The following is a 20,042-nucleotide window of genomic DNA, read 5'->3' on the forward strand; positions in this document are numbered from 1 at the left end:
CGAGGAAAGTCCGAGCACATTGAGGGCAGGTGAGTTTGCCGTCTTGATAGTGATACGAAATAGCAGCAGGTGGACGGGCCTTTACCCGATCGCGTTTAGCGTCAAGGTCAACTTTACGTTGGTCCTCGAAATCCCGTACATGGTTGGTAACCACTCTGCGCCATTCTGACCTCTGTGCTGCCAAATGCTCCCACTGTGAAGGCTCTATGTTGCATCTCTTCATATGCCGCTTTAGGACATCTTTGTACCGGAGGAGTTGTCCGCCCTGCTTACGCTTGCCCTCCTCCAGTTCAGAATAAAAGATGCGCTTCGCCACTCTCTCATCCGACATCCGCGATACGTGACCGCACCACCGAAGTTGCCGGCGCATTAAGTAGGCCTCAATGCCACCAACATTGGCTCTCCGCAAGACTTCGGTATTTCGTACTCTATCAGACCATCTGATCTTCATGATGGAACGGAGACATTTTAGGTGGAACCGATCTAGAGCACGTATGTGGCAACGATATAGACACCACGTCTCGGAAGAGTATAAAAGGTTTGGCAGCACAATTGCCATATAAACAGAAACCTTGGTGGCCAACTTAAGGTCATGTGTACTGAAGACCTTGGAACGCAACTTACCGAATGCTGCAGCTGCAGCACCGATCCTGCTGTTAATTTCAGAATCAAGGTCACACTTGGATGTTACAGTGCTCCCCAAGTAGCGAAATTTATCTACCTGCTTCAGCACATCCTGGCCAAGCTTTATGGTCAGTGACTCACGACCGTGAATGTCTACAGACATCACTTCTGTCTTATTGACACTGATCTTTAGGCCGAACTTACGGCAAGCTTGATGGAAACCGGACATCAGCTGCTGCAGGCCATCTGGGGATTCAGCCAAAAAGCACAGATCATCAGCATACATTATCTCGGAGATCAGTGCATGCGAAACCTTGGTACGAGCCTTAAGTCTAGCCAAGTTGAAAAGATTGCCGTCCGTGCGGAATCGAATGCGAACTCCCTGGGGAATTGTTTGTAAGACTTCTCTAACCACCACCGCAAAGTATAAAGCAAACAGAGTAGGTGCTAACACACATCCTTGCTTCACTCCACAGGTAACGGGGAAGAATTCTGTCTGTTCACCGTCTACGGCGACACAACATTGCATGTCATCATGCAGTAGTCTAAGAAGTCTTACAAACTTTTCCGTGCACCCGAGCCTTCCCAACACCACCCAAAGCGCTTCACGAGGCACACTGTCGAAAGCTTTCTCCAGGTCAACGAAGCAGAGGTACAGTTGACGACCTTGTTCTCTGCTCTTTTCCTGTACTTGCCGTACCGCGAAAATTGCTTCACATGTACCTCGGTCAGGTCGGAAGCCAAATTGAGTTTCTGGCAAAATCTTTTCCGATAAGGCCTTTAGGCGATTCAGAAGAATTCTGGCAAAGACCTTCCCAGGGGCCGAAAGGAGTGAAATACCACGGTAAGAGTTGCAGTCAGACCGGTTGCCCTTGTTCTTATACAGAGCACAAATTCGCGACACTTTAAAAGTATCAGGAACGCGCTCTTCCTCCCACATACGTTCAAAGAATCTCCATATTGACGTGTGCAACTCCTCTCCGCCGTACTTAATCAGCTCTCCCGGTATAAGATCAATGCCAGCCGCCCGGTTGTTTTGTTGCTGTCTGATGGCAGAAATAACCTCGTCACGCAGCAGGGGCTCATCCAGTTCAATGGCAGAAGAGAGTTGGGGCATCAAACTAATACTTTGCAGATCAGCTGATCGATCCACATTAAGCAAGGTATTAAAGTGCTCCGCCCAGCGTTTTAACACATCCTCCCTGCTTGTCAATAGGTGCCTACCATCAAGAGACCTTAAAGGAACCTTCGTATGGTAGGATGTGCCAATCAGCTTACGCACCTCACTGTAAAACTCCCCTAGCTGGTTTGTGTCATTGAGCCATTGCATGTGACAAGCCTTGTCCCGCCACCACTTATCTTTAATTTGTCGAGACAGCTTACACACTTCTTGGTCACTAGCTTTGACGTCCGCAACGCTTCCTCTTCGCCTTGTATGCTGTCGTAGAAGGTCCCGATGTTTGTCAAGTGCCGCCCGCAGAACTTCATCATTCTCATCAAACCAGTCTTCATTGCGACAGCATTTATTGCCCAGTGCAGTTGAAGCGGTTTCTAAGATATGAGATGCTAAAGTTCCCCAGGCAACATCAACATTATCTACTTCGGTAGCAGATGACAGCTTTCTTGACAACGAATCAGCATATTTCTCCCTCGCCTCGCGATCTTTCAGCTTTTCCACGTTTAAGTACGCAAGCTTTCTTATCTGAGACCGACGCGGGCGAAGGAGGCGGATTCGCAGCTTAGTGACAATAAGTCGGTGGTCGGACCAACAGTGCGCACCTCGCATAGCGCGGGTTATCTGCACTTGGCTGTAATCTCTTTGCCTCACAACAGCATAGTCGATCAAATGCCAGTGCTTGGATCTTGGGTGCATCCATGTCGTCTTGTACTTGGCGGCAAGTCTAAACATGGTGTTCGTAATTGCCAAGCCGTACTGAGCACAAAGACTAAGCAAAAGTTGACCATTGCTGTTCATGTTGCCAACACCGTGTCTACCCAAAACTCCAGGCCAGGCTTCATAGTCCCGGCCAACCCTGGCATTGAAATCGCCCAGCAAAAGTACCTGCTCTCTGGCGTTTATGCGATCAAGACAAAGAGACACTTCCTCGTAAAATTTGTCCTTGATGTCATCAGATTTGTCTAACGTAGGCGCATAGACACTGATGACATTAAGGTAATTGTCTTTGTCCAAATGAAGGCGCAGCGTGGTTACGCGGTCGGAAATGTGAACAGGGCACTCGCTCAGTCGCTTTGCTAAGTGATTCTTGATGGCAAATCCTACACCTGATCGCCGAGTTTCGGAGGCAGCAGTACCTTTCCAAAAGAAAGTGTATCCACCACCTGCTTCTACCATCTCTCCTTCATCGGCAAGATGTGTTTCGCTGAGAGCAGCCACATCCACGTTATAGCGATGAAGTTCCCGAGCTACGATGGCGGTCTTGCGTTCAGGACAGGCATTACCATCTCGATCAAGTAGAGTTCTCACGTTCCACGCTCCGAATGTCATAACCGGTGTTACTTTATTGTCGTTAAAAGTTCTGTACTTTCGACCACGATTCAAAGTGATGCGATGGCAGCCGCGGTTACTACCACCTATCGAGACGGGACGAACATTTTTTTAGGGCACCTTTTCTAGCCCCCTCTCTGGCTGAGCAGGGAAAGCAGTGTCTCCCTAAATAGGGCTGCTTTGTCATCTCGGGTGCTGCCGAATCCACGCTGTCGTCCCAGAGTGCAGCGCAGAAGCGACCACGGCATGTACTCACACCCCCGAGACCGCCTATGTGCAGGTATCAGACAAAGCCTAGATGCATCTGTCTAAACCTCTCTACTTCTACCTATCGCCACAGGACTTAACTGAATCGGAGTCCATTAACGGAAGCGGTCAAATACGCAGGATATATTAAGGTGCGCAAACGTTCGCGCATACGCAGGCGCACACACTCGTCCTTACCCTCCTTGGATCAGTGGAACGGAAACCGCTACGACTGAAGGAGGGGTCGGATGCTGTGTCTGGCCGACAGTGACTATACACCCTCCACTGTCGCCCTAGGCCATCCACCTTGCCTTGCTGACCCGCCGAGTCCGCCAAATCACATTGCATATCTGCGTTGTGTTGCCTTCCTCACCGAGCCAGACTTTGTGGTTTGAGCGGGAGGGAACCACAAGGAAAGGATTTTGATTTATGAGGAAGGAATTCAGGAATAGGAGAGGTGGGATACCATAGCCACGGATAATCAGAATGTGGACTAAGGTAGCTCAGGGAAGGCGGGATCGCGTGCCCGTACACTCAGTTACCCGAGTGCCCCCTGCCTGTAATGTTACGATTTAGCTATTGAATCAAGTACCCAAAACTGAGCTCATCTATTATAAATATTATTTTCTGTGAACAGCTACATCGACACGTTTGCTGGTCTGCTGGCTGGTCAGATCCGAGTGAACGCGGCACCGCTGCATCTGACGCACGTGAGCGTGGCCGGCTCGCTGGCGTCTCCCGCCACGCCCACCATCGCCTTCCTCAAGATATACGAGAACTTCGTCTGCGTTTACACATCAGGCAAGTACACAATCACTATAAACTGTAAAAATGATATAAGTTCTAAATCGTACAACTATAATCTTCTGGGGACATTTACATTATCTTGTCCATCACTTAGAACTCAACATACCAGCTACTTTTACGTTTTGAAAAATACTAAACTTTTAATGCTTGGCTGGACTTTTTCAGTTCAAAAGATTATCTATATATATATAAAAATTAAACCCGTTTTCCGTTGTCACGACATAACATGAAAACGGCTTGACCGATTTGGCTGAAAATTAGAGGGAAGGCAACTTAGACCCGGGAGAAGGTTTTAGGAGTTTTTGTCACCATCCGGCTACGGGACGCGTTGAAACCGCGGGCGAAAGCTAGTGGTTTATAATTATTAAAATTGAGCAAATTGATATCTTCGAATCAAACTGTCTTTTTCTATAGGCACATGTCTTGCGACTCCTTACATTGATTTATAATTTCGTTCACAGGACTATACATGGTGAACGGCGGCGGCTGGACAGTAGGAGTCGGTCGACTGGCGCTCCGCGGCGACGTGGTGGTGCGCGCGTACCGGCGCTCGGCGCAGGCGCAGGCGCGGCCGGCGCAGCGCCGCCTCGTGTTCGCGTGTCAGTTCCACACGTGCGCCGTGGCTGACCACACGCTCTCCTTCACTAAGCAGCAGCTCGATCATGCTGTGCACGGTAACCACCATATTTTCTGGCTTCCTAATAAACCTTGATCATATCCAAGCTGAATGAGTTTTAACCCCCGACGCAAAAATGATGGGATGTTATAAACAAATCTCATTGATGAGAACTCAAATACTGAGATGGAATGGCTACCACTGCACTGCCAATTTTCAACGGAATGAAAACTTCCTCCATAGAATGGAGTTCAATAAACAATTTATAATACGATTCAATTGAATAAAATCAATTCAATTCAATAAAGAATAAAACGTACGTACGTATTATAAATTGTTTATTGAACTTCAAAGAAATTCTTCAGTATGAAAGAAAATTGCTGAATCAGATCTGAATACTTGTTATGTAGGTTTCTGCTGCTTGTGCCAGAGCTCCCTGTTGTATCTTTACTGCGTACCTGCTAAAATAAAATGTCATCTACCATCAATGCAATAATAACTACACTAATGATTATGCCGCTTATCTGCTATACCTATGGCCACTGAATGATATCATTATAATGAAAACATAAGTAAGACAAAAGATATATTTCAATAATCTTGTCTACAACAATTGACTGCAATTACGCCAACGTGATTTTGTTATCAGGAAAATTGCTTTAACTATTCAGTGCGAGGTCAAAGTAATAAATATAACAGTGAGGATACATTAATTTAGTGTTGTTTTTTATGCCCAATTACTATTGTTTGAATTAACTAAACATAGTTCATATGACTGCAGAATTTGTTTTAAAAGTCACATTTGAATCTGCATATAATGAGGTGTCACTATCCTTTTGAGACGAAGAAAAATAATTCCATAATCAAAATTACCATAAATAATGTTAATGTTTACTCAAAAATTCCTCATGACCGTAGGTGACGATTGATCTAATAGTAGTTAATTTGTAAATATATCGATTTTCATATATTGTCTCGTGTGAATATCATCTAAATAAAAGTTTTCAAGTTTGAGGTTATAAATCGATAAAGAATAAACCTTACTCCATGTACCTATATCAAAAATCAAATCTACACTAAACCAATCTTGGTTCACTTTAGCTAAAATTACCCTTATTTGACCAGATCCATCATTCCCGAGTGACGGTGCTGTGGAGCTGGTGTTCCTCCGGGGTGAAGGTGGCGGGGGCGCAGCACCAGCGCCCACCCCCGCCGCCCCCCTCCGCGCAGCACCCGACGCTCTCGCCCGCGCAGACTCGTTGGAGCATCTGCGACCACTATCCACGCTCACCGATGACGATCCTGGTAAGTTATGCATGAGGAACAAATATTTTCATTTATATGATGACAGATGTTAATGATGTTAATGAGGTTAGACTGGAAGCTGATCCTAACATATGTAGTTGGGAAAAAGGCTCGGGAGATAATGCGATGTCAATGTTTGTATAGGAGCTTTTAACTCCAGCAGCTGCTCCGGTCGCGTTGGTTAATCAAATCGCTTTGTAGGTTTAATAAACTTTCACAAAGCAGCTCGTAGTCTGGAAGCTGGCGGTGATATATTGAGGCATTGAAGAGTAGGACTGCAGCTAATCTCTCTCTAACCGGTGCACATGTATTTGCAAACGCTTGAGCGCTAATGTTTCGGTAGCTGTAGTCGAATATCTGACTGGAAGACATTATAAAATAATATAGACATTATAAATAAATAAAATAGTTGTTTAAAACTGTCAGACGTCCTTGAGCAGATATTGTGTTCAAAATGCATGCTTTTTCATAAAATTATGGGAAGATTCCAGCAAGTAAGGGTAAATAGGCTAATGAATAATACTGTTCATATCCCTGTTTTTTATATTATTATCATAACCCTGTTGTAAATTAAGGATTGTGTTGGCCAATTTCCATGTAAGTTATTTCCATAAATTGTTCTTAAACATTGTTCAATTACTACCACCGTACAGAAAGATGCCAGATCACTCATAATAAGTATTAAATACTTCTTAGGCACTTTTCCAAGCACATTTGATAATAAAATAATTATTATTTTCACTTAAACAATTCATTATATAATCTGTCATTGTAACATCACGCCTCTTAAACAAAACGACTGGCGCGCCATCTATGGTAGGTTGATAGGAACTCCCAGGAAAGAACTCCTTCAGGAACCAGAAAGTGCCGATAGTGTTATAAAAAGTAGCTGTCAAATGGAAAAGGAAAACTCAATGCAAAAAGTATTTTCCTCTCTTATATGTAGGATAGGGTATCAGCATAAGATAGGTTACAGAAATGTTTTAAATAATGAATTAAAACTCGTAAAAACAAATCGTATCATTGTAACACACAGAGACAAAGTCGGGATATTATTTCATTAACCTTTGTGCAATAAAGAGAATTGTAAAGTAGATTTTCAAGAACTAAAATTTTATTTGACAGGCCGCGTAGTTTTTCGTAGGCCTTCGTAGCATCCTATGTGTTTTATTTGTGCAAGGCACCAATTCATATTTGTTTTACAATAACATTAGGTACTTACTTTTCGAACTTAAAAAAAAAACTGAAGCACATCAATCTTACACCTGAACCCTGACCTGAATGCACATCTAATCTGTTTTCTAACTATAGGTACGGTATACGTATCGATAAGATGCGCTCGAGCGAAGGGGCGTGGCTCCAAGGCAATTTCGCGGATGGGAAGCATAAATTAATAACATGAGTGCTAATCCAGTAAAAGCTCTCAACCTTGACTGAGTGACTCGACCGGTCTGTGGGTCACAGTAAACAGTAACGGGTAGGCTAGGCTTATCTTGCAGAGTATGTTCATTAGTAATTTCACTGTGTAGTTATAATATAAACTATATAAAATAATAATAGAATATAATAAACGTATATAATATAATATAATAAACGTATTGTACTTACGATTATAATCATAAGTACAATACGTTTTGGAAACAGAATTTATATATAACACTTTCATGCAATTATTGATTTATTGAAATACATATAAAATGTACCTCTAGGTACCTACCAAATATAATAAATAGGAAACATTGTTTTGCTTGTGAACCCTGAAGGATCCGAAACTACTAAAATTATTTCACTTTTGGAAAGCCACACTCTTTCAAAGAGACAGTAGTCCATATTTTATCCGAGTGCGGCCAGTTTCCACGGGTCGCGGGTGAAATCGTGGAAGAACAGCTAGGAATAAATAAATACAAAAGTAAAATATTTGTAAACAGTATTGCCACCCAGTGTCTTCCATGAAGGCATGTCACATATGTTATTACGAGGAATAAACGAAAATAGCTTTTATTTAACCATCGTCAACGACAACTTCACAAACGTAAGGAAATCTACGAGATTCGCCTTACTGCGTTTTATTAGTTCAACATCCGCAAGTTATAATCTATTCTGGTGGGCATTAAAAGCTTGTCTAATGATTTGTATGAGGGGTTCCCGCATGTGGCCAATGCCAAGTCGAGCAGAACATCCGTCTGCCATTACTGACAACAATGTCACTCACTTACTTCAACTAACTTGCGTAACAGCCCTTTTCACAGGGACTGGTCGAAGTGCGTCATTGCGTACATCCTGTGGAATTTCAAATTATTTATTTGGTCAAAATGTACTTTAATTATAATGTCAACTTTGGAATTTCATTATATGAAAGTGAAAGAAAACCATAAGAGTAAAAAATAAATATTATGTTTAAAGACGACTTAGTTACCTACTAATGAAATTAAAACTAGGTTAGTTTTCGTAACTGAAAGTCCCGTAACTGAACTGATATGTGTCACGTGTGTTGACAAAGCGACCTAACTACACCGGTTAGAGAGGTCGCGGCTGCGGTGCAGGTGACGGGCTATTTTAGTGATGTGTCCGGCCGGCGCGCCGCCCGCCCGCCCAGTCCGTCCGCGCCCGCCTTGCGAGTCGCCACGCACGCGCACATCCCTAGCGACACATAGCGATACAAACTTTAACATGACTTAAAAGTTTTGTGAACCTCACACAACTGTAAAAAATATCTCAAAAATCATCAAGTTTTAATTCATATTTTATGTTTACAAAAAAATAAAGAAGTTAACAATTAACAATTTCGTTCGGATATTTCGAGGCTGGCTAACAAAATCACAATCGAGGTGAGTGTGACATTAATTTCGCTGCTAGTGAAGCAGTTTTATGACTTCGAAATTAGTGAACGCATTTCCATTGGCCATTGAATTAGTGCTCCGATTCATATATGGAGGCAGTGATTGATTATGTGTGTCTAAAGCTTCACGAAGAGCGTGTCGGAATAAATTGAAAGTTCATACCGGCTTTCATGTTTAACAATGGTAGGGCTCGAGTAGAGATAACAATAGGCGGCGTTAGTGCTAACGACAAATGAGATTGGAGTCGGTTCGTCCGGCGCCTGCCCGCTAATTGACCGGCGAGGAGAATCGCTGATGTATGTCCTCTGATCTCGAACGACAGCCTGCCCTTAGGGCCACCATTCGACACACATCAATTTAATTCGATACGAGAATCGAGATCGCCGGAATCTACAGCCCTTTAAGAAATAAATAATCATGACCACAGTGTCAGATACCCGACCTGCGCGTCTTATCTTGATTTTGTTTCGCAATAAGCGTTGATGTTTTTTTAACCAATCGATTATAAAAAAGTTATCTCCTAGGAGTTGTTGTACTGTGTTATAATTTGGACAAAAAGTTGCGCTAATGAGATTAAAAGACGCTCGCACGTAGTAAGGTCAGCAGAGAATCGTACTTGCAAGTTGTACGTATGTCAGTCGTGCCGAGCCATACTTAATGAAGTTTATATTCACACGCAAGGCTATGTTTACACTGACGTCATGCCAAACTGTGCAAAAGTATGTTCCATGTTACTATCCCGTCGGACGCATGTCGAATTAATCAATCTGCTATGTAGCTACCCAGCCAGTCTAACTAGAGAGTGTTGTTTAAAACACTCGTGTATTTATAACAAGAGATTTTGTTTGAGTTTTGCAAGGTTGATCCATTGAGCATTTGTTTGTTTAAATTGTCCATCCATTAGCCGATTCTGTGTGCTGGCTGTTAGATCACTGTGTTACAGACTGTACAAACTGTCTACATAGTATCGTGTATCGATTGTATGGGAGTTTATCCGCGCTTGCTTACCCTGACATTACGCACACATGTCCTGTCGCGATAACTATCCTATCCGTATTATTTTATCGGCAGAGCTTTTTTCAGTTTTGATGAACAGTTAATACAACCCGCTTACGTGTGGCGGACGTGTGTGTTTTGTGAACCATAGTGCTATAAAACGAAGTTTTACAATATATCGTGTTATCTACAAAAATATTAAATTGTGTGTGATACTTCTGTGTCCCTTCATAAAAGCCTGTTATCACGTATCAGCCAATCAACACCAAGGATGTAATGATTCGCAAATCCGTTCATTTGAAGATCAAAATAAGTGAATTAATATGCAAATTTTGCTCAAACTGAACCACATTCCTCACTTAGAAAAAAAGCAAAAGACTAAAACTGGTTAGAATTCGGTGCTAACGTCGGATAACGAACGTAGATAGCCAAACGGTCAGTGTCGAATAATAATGCGGTAGAGCTGGGCTTAGAGTTTCGCAGAAACACAAGGTGGTGCCTGATGACATCACTGCGGCTGCGCGCTCACCAGCACACGCTCACCTTCATAGGTAACGAACGTTATCGCAACAATGTTAAAACATATCTCCACTGAGCAAACACTATATTTCTTCTTGACTGTACACTTCTGATATACGACCTGTGACTGAGATGCGGCATCATTACACCTAAATCGAAGCATTCAAAGCTTCACCGTCACGCTCATTTTCAAATGCTAACGAACTGAAATCTTGTTGGGTGAGAGTTACCGTGATGTTTCGGTACCTAGATATAACTTTGTAGGTGTCGTAACCACTATTCCTCATTCATAATCGCACATGACTTTACCATAATAAAACTTTTCGCTGTCATTTAAGAAAACTGTCTTCATTGATAAGTCAATTAGTTTGGTTATCATTTTGTGTGAAAAAGTTGTAGTCGAAATGCGTAATGCAATCGAAAGTGAGATAAAATCAGTATTTTTATTTTTACAACACAGGGATTGCAATCAGTACCACATATCTCTATAATTAATGAAAACTGATTTCTTTATCTCCACGTGTCTGACTGAGATATATCGTGGGACGCGGTCGGGCCGGCGCGGGCGCAGGCGACTCGAGCACGCTAGGGCGCACATCCTCTTCCTGCGCTGCACATTTCGTAACACTAGCCCTCGCTCCCCGCCCGACGCGTTATTTTCGTTGACAACACAGAAATAACCTCATCTTCCTTAACAGCGACTGACGGCGACGGTCACCAGACGCTGACGTTGATATCTTTACACTAATTGCGTTATTGACAACCGCACATTTAGTTCAGTTTCGAAATCGAACATCGCGAACGTGAGCCGCGGCGCCGGCGCACGATCTCGCAGTCAGCCATCGGAAAAATCACAAATGTGATACAAAACGTTGGCTACGCAAACGCGACACGCTCGTTATGTAAATTGGCCGAGTAATAGTGTCATTCCTCCTTATTTGCATTTAGTATTACACGCTTTGACACTTTAACGTCTTTAACCATCTCGTAAATGGTTGTTGGTCAAAATATTGTGTGGGCTGCTTCGATTTTATTTATAATCAAGTTCGACGTAGCGGCATAGCAGACGACACTGCAACGACTGGTCAGTTTCTTGACAATTCTATTCTATACTCATTCATGTCATTATGCATTAAACATATTTTTTTTCCTAGTTCTACGTGCATTTCGATCACGTTACCTAAATGGAATCAGGGCTATACTCTCAAATAATTTAAACAGGTGTTGTTGTATAGAGTCATTTTTCTGATTTGGCAGTCTCACCTTGAACTGAGTACCAAGCCTATTTTAGAACATTTCAAGACGTTTTTGTATCGCGGGGTTATCACGAAGGGTCATTACCAACTTTTTTGCAATCTCTGTAAATTATGACTCGTCGTTTAAAAATACTGTTATCAAGTTAGTTATATCGATACGTTACATCTATTTGCAGACTATGTGAGGTACATAATGTAGTATACTAACAAAGCCAGCTTTTACATTTATAGTCAGCGACATAAATAAGCAGCGACGTCATTACCTTATTACTTCTAATGTATACCGTTCAGTTGCAGGCTCAGGCAACATGTGTTTTTATATCATTTCCGTATAAGAGTGTGCACTTATCTATAAGTAGGACGTCGTACCGGCACTTCATCAAACAACACGTAACGGTGACATCCCACTGCTGGAGTAACGGGAAGCAAACTTAGTCCTTTTTAGGACTTGCTGGCTCTGTCGGGGCGACATTAATTGCACCCGCTACTGTACCAGGTGGCACTCGGCTAATTAAACTCGCTACTTCTCTCTATTGGTATATTACCTGTGAATATGATAATAATACCTGTCGCGTAAGTTACCTATCTACATGTTAATTAATTCTGTCCTCGTACAAAGTGCAGTAGAAAATTATACACGTGCTAGCTAGATAGATTCCACGACTACATCGTTGCGAGGAGGCCCCGCCGGTTTATTGGAGCGAATCGAATCCAATTTAAAAGCTATTCGTAATTAAACCGTCGCTAAATACATTGCCCCGCGGCGGATCTAATCACAACGTAGTGATGTGAGAAAATTTCAATGTTAGTAGCCAATCTTCATATGTGTTCCAATTTGGCGCAGGTGACAACAACGGCAGCGCTGAAGGGTCTGGCTCGGGAGGTGAGACGGGCGACGGGAACGAAGCGGCGCACACGTTTGGACCCCTCGACGGGTCCATCTACGCCACGGTGGTGCGCGCCGGCGGCGGCGGGCCGTCCTCGCCGCTCAGCGCCTCCATGGACTCGGGCATCTCCTCGGCGGGGCGGCGCGCGGCCCCCAGCCCGCCCGACGAGCTCGACGCGCTCCTGGGCGACATGCTGCGCACGGTGAGCGCGCTGCCAGACCCGCCGCCGGTGCCGCACACGCCGCAGTCGCACGCCGACCGACCGCCAGACATACCGTACCACGCGCGCGCAGACTCCGCGCCCTTCACCTACGGAGCGCCCGGCCTGCAACCAGGCATGCTGCGCGCGCCCAACCGCCTCGCCAGCCCCGAGCTGGTGCGCCGAGCGTTGGGGGGTGACCGGAATTACCGCCCCATAGAGGACGACGATGACGAACGCACAGTTACCCCGGATCCTTCTTCCCCACGCACGCCACTGTCACCGCGCACCCTCAGGAAGCTCACACATGAAGACGTCACCACCACCACTACTGCAGCACCGCCACCGGCCTCTCCCATACGAAATGGCAGGTAAGTCGTTTTTTAAATACAAAATTGAAGAAATCTAAATATTTACCTACCTCAGTATGTACTTATGTATCTATTTAAACATATTGTAATTAAGCAGTTCTGTATAAATAACTGTCTTTCAAAACCAGTTCTCCCTTCGCTTTTGCAGTAGGCATATCGAGAGAAAATCCTGGCTTTTAAAGAATATACGTACATTTAAAATAAAAATTTCTTTGTTGACTAATAAAGTCAAAAAAGTTGTGGGATGAAAATCAAACATCTGTATGTTTTGTTATATTTTTATTAATACTGGGGTCAAAGGCAAAACATTAAATTTATATTAGTGTAATTAAAGGAAGGGATCTGGTGGCAGATGTAAACACGTGTTCCTGTAGGCGTGGAGGTCGCTCCGCCTACACAACCGGGGACATTGTTTACATTCACAACGTCACCGATCGAATTATTTATAACAAAACTGAGTTTTTTGCGGTTCCCCTACATTCATATCGATAAACTTCAGAATACATATAACATCCGTGGGAACATCACACGACTTGATCAGCGTAATCTGTAACAAATTGTTTGTAAAACTGTAACAGAGCGGCATCGGCGTTGTCCTCTTAATTTATTTAGCCGCGTTCCACTCGACCCACTTCACTGTCAATGAAGAAGAGCAATAAAATATAACATTACCAATCACGACCGCTACAAGTTACGCTAATAAATTATTTATGGTGCACTGATTAATTTAGTAAACTAGGGTATCTGCAACAAAGACATCTCTACCGATATAAATTATATATAGTAACCTGTCTGAGCATCAAGAATTTTCTCTCATTGGTTTATTTGTAGTTTTGAGGAATGAAAACATATATCCAATTTTCTCTTCGGACTTCAGCTGCAGTTTGCACTAAAGTGTCAGCAGCTACTTGAGTTTTAAGTGCAATAAATAATTATTAACTTCATATCTTCACCTATTTTGAATGACCCCCACTCACTGACTCATCTAGATAGGAACGAAACAAAGACAACGAATGCATAAAATCTTCAATGTTATGTTAACTATTACAGTACATTCATTCAATATTAGCTAATCTCCAATACTTGTGCAGGTGTGCTATACCTGCCAATTTACAAGCTTGTAAATTGTTTTATAAATATTTTATCTCTCAATTAACTTACGACAGAAAACATTGACAGTGACGAGATTATGTAAGATTACACACGATCATTCAAGATCTTTGTCTCATCTCAGTAAAGCGTTTCCTGATAGAGACTGGTTTAATTATAAACAAAGTAATCGAAGCTCTTAAATTGATATGTCGCTAATAACAAAAAACATTGTAAAAACAGTTCGATTGAACAAATGTTAAACATTAAATTATGGATTATAGCGTAGGAGCCGCAAGCGCAAGTGGGCGTGCTGTAAATATACAATGATTACAACAAAAACTGGCTTAGTGTTCCAATATTGTTTGTGTGCAGTGCTACATTTTTTTACAGACAACATTCAATATCAGTACAAGAAAGACAAAATGTAAAAGTTTTTAAAAAATGTCCACAGTTCAAAACAAATATTAAATACTTAATAACAACATGAAATCTTCATAAAATGATCTAATAACAATATTCGAGCCATGACACGCGTTAACAATAAATAATGATGCGGCGTGAAAACAGAAACAAGGAGTAAATTATGGTTATTATCATAAACACTGCGTGTGCGGTGTGCTACTATGGCATAATGCCCTTCTTTGTTCCTACTAATATCCGTACCTAACTACATATGTTTAGTATCTCAGTCCTCCAGTCCTTGCCTGCGGAGATGCAGTTTGTATTGAATCAACATAAACATTCTTTAAATACTTTTCAGAATTCTGATATTATCATGCAACGGATTCTAAGAATGTTTTGTTTATTATGATGCTGTAGCTAATCTTTGTGGCTATTGAGAAGGTTAAACTGGCAATGAGTCTAGATTTTTCTCTTTATTATCAAGAAGTAGTTCACGATGTATGAATATAATACCTGTTTCTGGCAAACAATGGCACACGTCGCAGGCTGACATCAAAATGATCGACATGTTGATAAATAACACGATATCAATATCTGTGTTGTCAATCATATCGTCATAATGCATTGTAATCACAGCACTTAATGTGAATGCTTTTGTTATGGTGAGTAATACTCACTCGCTCAGATAGGTAGGTATTGTTCGGGTTTAGTTACATTTTATTTAGGGTCAGTTGTGCGGATAAAGAATCAGGGTGAATGCCATTCTTATAAGACACGTAAGAAATGATCGTATTATTGTTGCTGCTGTACACCACACAAATTTTGCACAAAAGGGTATGCATTAGATGAACATAGTTAAGTCGATTAGGTAGGTACTGTGGAGACCCCAAACGAAGTAATAAACTTAATCTAATTTATATTTCAATTAGCTTCTAATGGCATTTAACAGTGAGTCTAGAGCCATTTGCAGTAACATTAAGAACCGGAAGCGTTCGTCACATTAATTGAGTCGGCGATAGGCGTGGGCTGAAACCGAACCAAGTATCAATCCGGTCGTTCTGCAACATTGCCCGCCGCACATAACGTGCTCAGCTGAGGCTCGGCTACCTACTGCGAATTATTTATGTGGCGCCCGCTCAATGAATGGCTTCTTAAGTTTCCAGTCAAATTACTGACACGGCATAACCATTCCTGGAATCACCTCGAGCCAACAAACTAATATTTATAGCTCTAAACTGCATTCAAAATCCTTTCTAATCTGACCATATATGGTATTGGATTACGATTTTTTTCTGATAACATCTCGTCAACTTATTTGTACCTAATTGCTCACTTCAGCTTAATGTAGTGAATAGTAATGATCAACAAATGTAATCGAGTAGTTAAACACGTCGCCATACATAGAGGCACGTCGGAAAGTGATGTCGACTGTCGACTTGCAATTCTCGATTTGATTTGGAGCGATGGTGTGTGATTGCGTCGCGCCATGACCCAAACAAGTTACTATTTCGAGATAAACGTGGCCATAAACGGGCGGGTGTCGAGCGAGCCACGACACTGCGACGCCTCACCGCCGCAGCGCCGCACCGCCGCACGCACTCCCCGATACACTATTTACTTTCTAATAAAGACCGCTTTGTTACGACCCTTTACTTCCCTGTTCAACGAAACAGTTAGGTTTCTGTTAAAACATGTGGTTTAACTGTATATCCTCCACGTTTGTTCTCAATCCGGTGTCATTAGCTTTAATGAATAGATAAATAAAAACAAGCAGCATTGAACACATTCCATTCTTAACGGAAGACTATTAATATTCAAATAAAATTCATTTAGTATTATATGAAGTATCCATGCCTACAACAGACACCCACTATTTAGAGATTCTTAGCACGCGGATACAAGGTTTCCCATTGCCATAACAAGATCACTCGGACCTTCAAGTCCTACACGCAAATAAAAAAACGTACCTACTAAGATAACAACCGGCCCGAAGCCTTGACAAAATGGTTAATTTCGTTCAAAACTTAAATACATTTTAAATCAGTCAAGGTTATGTCAAGCTCATAAACTTACTTAAACTACATTAATTTATCTACGTTATACAAATAACGGATTTTAATTAATGTCTGATTTAAATCCACCACATCCCAAATCATTGATAGATCCCCATTCGCTTTATATCTTAGTGATATACCGTAACATATAACATATCTAACCTAGAACAAATTTTGTTAGCAGATGGTTGAACGGCGAAGTAGAATGGGCTGAGCGGCCCGCCAGTGCAGCAGCAACTCTACGGAAAACACCACCCGAGAATGGAACATGGCGATCAGCGAGTACTCTGGGCTGGCACGAAAGTTCTCGAGCTCGGGAGCCGCGTCGCTCAGAGACCGGGGTCGAAGGCAGTGCAGGCCTCACATGGCTTCAGCGACAGCAGCAGAAGTTACGTGAGAGGAAAGAGGCAAGGGAAAGAGTCGCTCGACTACCGCTCGAGTGGGATACTGCTTCCTCCCGACAAGTGCGCCGCTCTGCTAGCCACCGGTGAGACACATAATCTGTTTAGATACGTCAATTTCAATGTGGTGAAAGCTCTAGCAAATGATTAAACAGTTTTCACTTCCCCTTTTAACATTAATGACAATTGCAGAGTGGATGGCTACACGAGTGACACGACGGCATTCGCTGACGATGATGAAGACTTCAGCGTTCCTCTTCACGTAAACACGCGCACTCCTCTCAGAAATGATCACGTCAGTCCTCAAGCTCCAGACAGGTATTATATTCATTTCCAAGTATTTGCTGTTCATTGTTGTGGAGCTAACTTGTTTTGTTGTTGTTGTTTTATGAACAGAATATAATCGTCGTAATTTTTTGAATGTGAGAGAACTCTTAATATTTTCTGAGAAATCTAATGTTACCTGTGACGAGGGTATCAGCATGCAAATAGGTGTTGCTTGATTGCATAACTCCGAAAATTGCCTTTTAGCTTTTTGTAATATTTTCGTTTTGAAGAATGGTTATTGTTATGTCCACAGAACCTCATCTAGAAAGTTTATGTACGAAAAGATGACCCTGCGCGAGTGGAGTGCGACCAGTACACCAAATAGCACTCCCGCGCCTGGATTACTGTCGCTAGCGGAGCCCCCTAACAACGATACTGTCGTGAGTAACTATATAGAGCCATATGACAATATTGAGTCCAAAAAATATTTTTTTTACAAAAGACAAGACTTTGAAAAGGACGAAGTACCTATTAAATATCAATTTTACATCCAGGATCGTGCCGAAAGCTGGTCTCGCGCTGAATCCCGTACGGAATCCCGGGCAGGCACTCCAGCATTCCCAACACACCCGCGTACGCCGTACCCTCCAACGCCGACGCCGTCGCTCTCCGCCCGCCCGCCACGGTCTCCCTCCGTTACCAGGTACAATACGTTTGACCTGGAGGACATAAGGTACAGAACAATTGCTGATGCAATCATGGTCATCGCAAATCGGAAGCTTATGCAAGGTTGCCGCCTAATCTTTTGACCGCGATTTCTTGCATTTACACTCATCACCGTCCGTACACACCCATCAATAACATCGTCTAGTAAAACTAGAAATGTGACGACTTATTAGTGTTTTCAAGTACATATATTGCCTTCTAAAATGATAATTAACTCGCACCGATACCCACAGTTCCACATACCTCATCAATCACTATATTGCAATCTCACTTAGTAAACATTGTATTCCTCCAAATACAGAAAAGAACGTGAAGTAAGCCCCGAGTCGGAGTACCGCATATACAACGGCAGCAGTGGGTCCCGTCGGTCCAGCGTCAGCGGGACTGCTGAGCCACAGCACGTGGCTCCCGACAGAGTGCGATTCGCGAGGGATACCAGCCACTATTGGTACAAGCCCAACATTTCCAGAGATGATGGTAAGTACCAAAAAGTGGACGAGCTACATAGTCGGCTTCCCCAGAATAGTATCGTAAAATAGTGCAACTTTAAATATGACCAAATCTTAAAAAAAAATAGGTTCTAAAGTCCTAATAATCTATGACCTTGTTTATTCACCAATAACATTTATAGTAACAGTATTTGTTTAACCTTGTCAACAGCGGTATCAGCGCTACTACAACTAGAGGAGGGCGCGTTCATCGTCCGCGACTCGAACTCGTTCCCTGGTGCATTCGGGCTGGCAGTCCGTGCGGGAGGGGCGGGCGGTGTGAGACACTTCCTCATTGAGCCTACTGCACGCGGAGTGCGCCTGCGCGGCTGCCCTGATGAGCCAGTCTTCAGCTCACTCTCTGCACTCGTCTATCAGCATACTGTCACACCTTTGGCGTTGCCCGTGCCACTAAGATTGCCTGACAGGTAAGTTTTCGGCCATTATTCAACTTACGCAATCAAAAAGATTCACGTATTATGCAAACTGCTTACTACACTTCACAAAGCTTTTGATACATGATACTTCAGTTTTATATATTTAAGGGTACATAAATGATATGTCTGTTCATAGAGATCCATGGACAGGCGGTAGCGCGAACGCAGCAGCGCGAGCATTACTTGCGACGGGTGCAGCGTGTCACGTCTTGTTACTCGGCTCTGAAAACACCGAGGCGCTGACCGGTCCAGCTGCAGTCAAGAGGGCTGTCACCCATATACTGTCTAAAAAGGTCAGTGTTTGAACATCGTATAGTTGAACTGCTACACCAGTTTGGCTGACTCCTTTTGGTTTTTTTGGCCCTCTCTGATGTCCTAGCTTTCTCTTCTAAGCTATGTAGAATCTATTTATAAACTTGTGTTCTTTCCAGGGCCCAGCACATGTGGTGCACTTCAAAGTGTTTGGCGGCGGCATCACACTGACTGACGCGGCACGCAAGCTGTTCTTCCGCCGTCATTACCCTGCCACCGGCGTGTCGTACGCGGGACTTGATCCCGACGAGCGGAGATATACACACACCGATAATAATACGCAGCTTGAAAAGTTAGTATCGTCACTTTCATAGGTATTTGTTATCAACGCGTAGGTCAACTAGTCATGAGCCATCACAAACCGCGAGGCCTTTAACTCCAATGGCTATAATAAATTCTCTTGTATTTCGATGAAGATGCGTTCAGAATGTCTCTTTGTTTTAATTATGCTCTTCAAAGAAACTGTTACATGGAATAGGTGTAAAGCACATATTCTCAAATAAATTTCTCAAAATTTGAACTTTTTTTTGTAGACGAATATTCGCTTTCGTGGCTCGTGCGTCTTCGGGTGCCGACAACCAGTGCCACGTGTTCGCCGAGCTGGAGCCCGAGCAACCCGCTACTGCCATCGTTAACTTTGTTAACAAGGTAAATAACATAATTTTTAAGCTTATTTTTATATAATCTCTAG

The 20,042-nt window shown here is 42.9% G+C and overlaps 1 protein-coding gene across 14 annotated transcripts in view; it reads left to right on the top strand.

The window, feature by feature from the left end:
• Nucleotides 1-20,042, top strand: part of LOC124645783 (tensin-2) — a 91,926-nt gene that overhangs the window by 70,870 nt on the left and 1,014 nt on the right. For 8 of the 14 annotated variants that reach the window (XM_047185665.1, XM_047185671.1, XM_047185670.1 and 5 more), the window contains 13 exons: nt 4,014-4,177; nt 4,645-4,857; nt 5,925-6,104; nt 12,560-13,172; nt 16,902-17,207; nt 17,314-17,439; nt 17,702-17,828; nt 17,943-18,121; nt 18,416-18,591; nt 18,775-19,030; nt 19,176-19,332; nt 19,471-19,643; nt 19,885-19,999. In XM_047185665.1, the coding sequence (XP_047041621.1) occupies nt 4,014-4,177; nt 4,645-4,857; nt 5,925-6,104; nt 12,560-13,172; nt 16,902-17,207; nt 17,314-17,439; nt 17,702-17,828; nt 17,943-18,121; nt 18,416-18,591; nt 18,775-19,030; nt 19,176-19,332; nt 19,471-19,643; nt 19,885-19,999 (2,785 nt within the window). The remainder of the gene's footprint in view (nt 1-4,013; nt 4,178-4,644; nt 4,858-5,924; nt 6,105-12,559; nt 13,173-16,901; nt 17,208-17,313; nt 17,440-17,701; nt 17,829-17,942; nt 18,122-18,415; nt 18,592-18,774; nt 19,031-19,175; nt 19,333-19,470; nt 19,644-19,884; nt 20,000-20,042) is intronic. The other 6 variants (XM_047185667.1, XM_047185679.1, XM_047185673.1 and 3 more) reach the window with 5 other exon arrangements.

This window comes from Helicoverpa zea, chromosome 3 (assembly GCF_022581195.2).
Source record: "Helicoverpa zea isolate HzStark_Cry1AcR chromosome 3, ilHelZeax1.1, whole genome shotgun sequence".
Lineage (NCBI taxonomy): Eukaryota > Metazoa > Arthropoda > Insecta > Lepidoptera > Noctuidae > Helicoverpa > Helicoverpa zea.